General features: G+C 43.1%; 1 protein-coding gene across 1 annotated transcript in view; it reads right to left on the reverse strand.

The window, feature by feature from the left end:
• The window catches only part of PYGL (glycogen phosphorylase L), a 42,789-nt gene that overhangs the window by 9,069 nt on the left and 28,137 nt on the right, over positions 1–5,583 (reverse strand). The window contains exons 8-12 of the mRNA XM_017849537.1: positions 3,395–3,538; positions 3,071–3,163; positions 2,253–2,399; positions 1,762–1,925; positions 1,121–1,235 (exon numbers count right to left, since the gene is read on the reverse strand). Of these exons, the coding sequence (XP_017705026.1) occupies positions 1,121–1,235; positions 1,762–1,925; positions 2,253–2,399; positions 3,071–3,163; positions 3,395–3,538 (663 nt within the window). The remainder of the gene's footprint in view (positions 1–1,120; positions 1,236–1,761; positions 1,926–2,252; positions 2,400–3,070; positions 3,164–3,394; positions 3,539–5,583) is intronic.

Consider the following 5,583-nt stretch of genomic DNA (forward strand, 5'->3'; position numbering starts at 1 on the left):
TGTAGAGATGGGTGGTGGTGGGTGGGTGGGGGGGGGTCTCATGTTGCCCAGGCTAGTTTCAAACTCCTGGCCTCAAGTGAGTCTCCTGCCTAGGCCTCCCAAAGCACTGGGATTACATGCATGAGCCATCACATCCGGCCAGCTTCACTGGTATTAAAGTGTTAAAAACAGGAAATCTACTTAAAAGAGTGACCAGGAACCCAGGTTCTGTTAGTTATTTATATGAGCTTTATTATCCTCTTTTACTAGAGAAAACCATCTTCTTTGTGGGTGTCCTATGAATACTGTTAGCTGCAACTAGCTACATAATTTGCAGTACCTTTTGTTCAAAAATTAAGAATTTGAAGATGACGGCTGGGTGTGATGGCTCATGCCTGTATTCCCAGCACTTTGGGAGGCCAAGGAGGAGCGGATCACCTGAGGTCGGGAGTTCGAGACCAGTCTGGCCAACATGGTAAAACACCGTCTCTACTAAAAATACAAAAATTAGCTGGGCATGGTGGCGGGTGCCTGTAATCCCAGCTATTCGGGAGGCTGAGGCAGGAGAATCGCTTGAACCCGGGAGGTGGAGTTTGCCGTGAGCAGAGACTGCACCACTGTACTCCAGCCTGGGCGACAGAGTCAAACTCTGTCTCAATAATAATATTAATAATAATAAAAAAATAAATAATAACTTTGGCTGGGTGCAGTGGCTCACGCCTGTAATCCCAGCACTTTGGGAGGCCAAGGTGGGCGGACCACGAGGTCAAGAGATCGAGACCATCCTGGCTAACACGGTGAAACCTTGTCTCTACTAAAAATACAAAAAATTAGCCAGGTGTGGCGGCGGGCGCCTGTAGTCCCAGCTACTTGGGAGGCTGAGGCAGGAGAATGGTGTGAACCCAGGAGGCAGAGCTTGCAGTGAGCCGAGATCACCCCACTGCACTCCAACCTGGGTAATAAATAATAATTTCGAGATGACTACAGCAGATAATTAAACCCAGCATGGAGCCCTGTATGACTGCACAAGCCACATGCTGAAGAAGCCAGCCCTGCTGCAGACTGGATTTACAAGTTACAAGTATAGTCATATGCCTCTTGCATTCGAGTCAGGCCTTTCCTCTCAGCACTTCCCAGTTACCTCTGCTATGAGCTCTGCAAGTCCTGGGTTGCAGAGTAGGAGCCAGCGCCTCGGAGTGATCCCATTGGTTTTATTCTGAAATTTGTCAGGTTCTAGTTCACTGAAGTCTTTGAATCTGGAGACAGAGTAGACACATCACTGAATTTGGCTGAAACGGTAAAGGGTCCTGCACACTGGATAAACTTTGGAATTACATTCAAGAAGCCAAGTGCAGGCTTAGAAAGGTTAAATAAAGGTGGAGGGACAGGCTAACAGTAGCTATGGCTGTCATTTAAATAGAAATTCATTTGCAACTCAAAAGAATTACCAGAAAAATTCCAAATCTAGTCATCTCCATCTGACTTCTTCCCACTGACATATATACCACACTTTCAGTAGAATAGTTTTTTGGTTTTTTTTTTTTTGTTTTTATTTGTTTATTTGTTTTGGCTCCTATGTCTAGAATTAAGATGACTCTGAGAGGAAAGCATTTTTTTCTTTCCTTTTCTTTTTTTTTTGGAGAAGTTTTTTTGTATAGAAGAAAATACTTTTAAACATTTGAACAAGGCCTTTCCTCATCCCTAAGTGCAACCCTGCATTTAGTAGCATCATTCCATTAATATATCAGTGTCAGACCCACTGTCAGAGTAATGGAGGCTCACACTTTAGTCTTCACGATGTCTGAGTGGATTTTAGCCACGCCATTCACAGTGTGGGAACCCACAATGCAGAGATGGGCCATGTTGATCCTTTTGGTTCCTTCCTCTTCTATCAGAGACATTCTTCTCAGACGGTCCACATCTTTAGGAAACAAGGCCACAATTCTCTAGCCAAAGGAAGAGAAAGCCCTTGCTGGTCACTCAGGTTTAAAGCAACATTGGGATAACGTTGTTCATGTCTTAAGCAACATCTTTGGTGTACTCAATATAAATTTCACTTCCACGGGGAGGGGTTGATTTAGTTCTATGGAGGTGCCATCCCTCCATTTTAGCACTTTCAAAAAGCTGCCTTTGCCGGAGCCCCACTCAGACTCAAGTACTTTTGCTGTATCAATGATCGAAAGATGTTTGGTAAGAGGGAACACTGTAGCCATCTGTAACACCTTAAGACCTTACGCTCATGAAAAGAAAAAAAATCTCTCAAAATGACTTACATCTAAATGCTTCTGATTTATCTCATAAATGATTTCCAAATGTCGAGGGAGCAGCTTCTCCACCAGGTCCACGGGCCAGCGCTCCAGGGCTTCTGGGAGCACTGTGTGATTGGTGTAGGCGAAGGTCTTCTGGGTGAGCTCCCAGGCCTGGGGGAAAGGAAGGAGTCAGCTGCTTGCCCTGAAGGTGGGCACCCCACTGCACAGGCCAAACCCTTCTTCAACCCTGCCCTGCCTGCAACAGGACAATTCCAAGTGTGCATAGTCAGACACACTCAATTCCACTAAGTTCCCGTATAGTCCAGATAATGGAAACATGTTCTGGGTGTGAGGGGGAAGCCATTTGTAAAGCTACCTGATGAAACTTAAGACAGCATTCCGATCAATCTATCTACTATCCTTACGTGTCTTTCATTTATTAAATACACAAAGATTGAGGGATAAAACTGTAAGCAGTGCTCTCAGCAAGTACAAGTATGTAAAATGCTGACTTCTAAAACATTGGAGACACTCAATTAGCTGTCTTCTGAGGTTAGAGAATTTAATTTTTAATCTTTTTCCACACAAAAATGGTAAACACCATATAAGCCTTAATACAGCTACTGATTTGTGTCCCATTAGGAATGTACTCATTGATTTTATAGTCTTACTCCCTGTAAAACTCTAAGGATGGAGAAATGTCAGCATCAGGGAAAATATACCTTTAACTGTTGAAAGTTAGCAACAATAACTTACTTTGAAAAACTAAAAGGGAGTTTTGGCAGTCTTTCACCTGTAGCCATTCTGGTTAATTAAAGGAAAAGAAGTCAAACGATCCAGACCTTGGACCAGGGCAGTTTTTCAATATCCACAAAAATCCTCATCAGCTCAGGGATGGCGAGTGCAGGGTGAGTGTCATTCAGCTGGATGGCCACCTGGGTGGGGAAAGACATCAACATGAAGGCAACGGATGGCTCAGGGTCTGGCTTCCTTGTCCTAACACATCTAGAGAAAGCACCGGATGATATGCCCACCTTGTATGAAATGCTTGATGCACACTATTCCTGCTCAACTTTTTTAGCACTGAGAGAGAGGAATTAATCTGATAGGAAATCCCAGTCAGTCCCTCAGTGGACCCCACCTGCATCCACAGACTAAATACTTGCCTGATCCGGGAAGGCATCAAACACAGTTCCTGCACCACGGGTGGAGCCAAACTTGGAGGCTTTGAAACGGCGGATGACATCTTGCAGGGTTGCAGCCACCACAAAGTATTCCTGCTTCAATCTTAGCTCCTTCCCTTCAAAAAACTTCAAGCCAGAGAGATAGAATGAAAGTGGTTCATATTATAGGTGTGGCCAAAATGTGACTGGTGTCTCCTGCCCTGGGAACTTTAGGACTAAGGCCCATTGGACATCTGCTGAGGGGTGGTGGTTTGAATGCCAAACTGTGAGCCTTTGCTCTTTCCTGAGACCCCATGAAAATGGCAGTAAAAGGATTCTCTAAAGGCATACAGATAAAAGATAAAGAGGTTGGGATAAAGACAATAGCAACAACCTTTTAGAGGCTGAAAACCAGATGCATGAATGATAAGTGATTCAGAAGACCCAAGACAGCCAAATCCTGACCTGGTAGTGGGGAAAAGCCAAAAAGCAACTCAGTGTGTACATTGGAGCCCCTCAAGGCTCAGGAATTGGTAGTACCAAGTACTTTCAGAAGTAGGGAAGAAGATGAAGGAAAAGGTTAATGACAGCCTAAGGACACTTGGCCTCCGACCTTATCCCCAGTTCCTGCAGCTGAACACAACCAGCACCATGTCCATGACCGCCCTCCTCACTGCAGTCACATTCCTGGCAGGCAGTGTATCAGGAAGCACTGGCAGCTGTGGACCGTGTGGAGAACCACGACTGGCTGAGAATGCCCTACATGACTGCGAGACAGGATTGCAGCCAGGCCATGGTGTGCAGGGTGGAGGCCTTAGAGGCCACGATGGCGGCCAGCTTCCAAGTTCCTCCCACATAAATTTGCTGTCGGTCAGCAAAACCGTGTAAATGTCACCAATAAACGGTCCTAACCCTGAGCCATCACCCTTCAATTTTTATAGATCATGGAGCCACCCTGTCTTTACCTGGTCGCAGAATTAAAAACTGTAGCATCTATTAAAATGTAAGCCTTCACTAATATCCAAAATCTACAAGGAATGCAAACAAATCAGCAAGAAAAATAAAATCCCATGAAAAAGTGGCAAAGGACATGAATAGACAATTCTCAAAAGAAGATATACAAACAGCCAAGAACCATATGAAAAAATGCTCAATATCACTAATTATCAGGGAGATGCAAATTAAAATCACAATGAGATACCACCTTACTCCTGCAAGAATGGCCATAATTAAAAAGTCAAAAAACAGTAGGTGTTGGTGTGGATGTGGTGAAAAGGGAACACTTTCTACACTGCTGGTGGGAATATAAATTAGTACAGCTACTATGTTAAACATTATGAAGATTCCTCAAAGAACTAAAAGTAGAACTACCATTTGATCCAGCAATCCCACTACTGGATATCTAGCCAAAGGAAAAGTAGTCATTGTATGAAAAAGACACACGCACGCACACACGTTTATGGCAGCACAGTTCGCAATTACAAAGATATGGAATCAGTCTAGGTGCCCATCAACCAATGAGTGGATAAAGAATATGTGATATATATATATATACACACACACACACACACAAATATATACACACACACACACATACCATGGAATACTACTCAGCCACAAAAAGGAATAAAATAATGTCTTTTGCAGCAACTTGGATGAAGCTGGAAGCTATTTTTCTAAGTGAAGTAACTTAGGAATGGAAACCCGAATATTGCATGTTCTCACTTGTAAGTGGGAGCTTAAGCTATGAGGATGCAAAGGTAAGAGAATGATGTAATGGACTTTGGGGACTTGAGGGATAAAAGGCAATTTATTTGGTGTATACTGCTCAGGTAACAGGTGTGTAAAATCTCAGAAATTACCACTAAAGAACTTATCCATGTAACAAAAACCACCTGTACCCCTAAAACTATTAAAATTAAAATTTTTAAAATGATGAGCACCCCACCCCCCAAATGTAAGCCTTGGACCAAAGTCTTATTAAAACTAATGAATATGAGCATAGAGGTCTGCATATAGAATATCTGGGGCTCTAAACTCCCTAATACTTAAAAGTATAATCACTGACCTATGCCAGTGATTCTATGTCACTGACCTATGTCAGGGTTTCCTGTTTTTTAGCCTGATAGGAATATATCAGTGATTTCCTTGATCACAGATAATATAAAACAAATATATATGTTATATATAAT

Source organism: Rhinopithecus bieti, unplaced genomic scaffold, assembly GCF_001698545.2.
Source record: "Rhinopithecus bieti isolate Rb0 unplaced genomic scaffold, ASM169854v2 scaffold_29928, whole genome shotgun sequence".
Taxonomy (NCBI): Eukaryota; Metazoa; Chordata; class Mammalia; order Primates; family Cercopithecidae; genus Rhinopithecus; species Rhinopithecus bieti.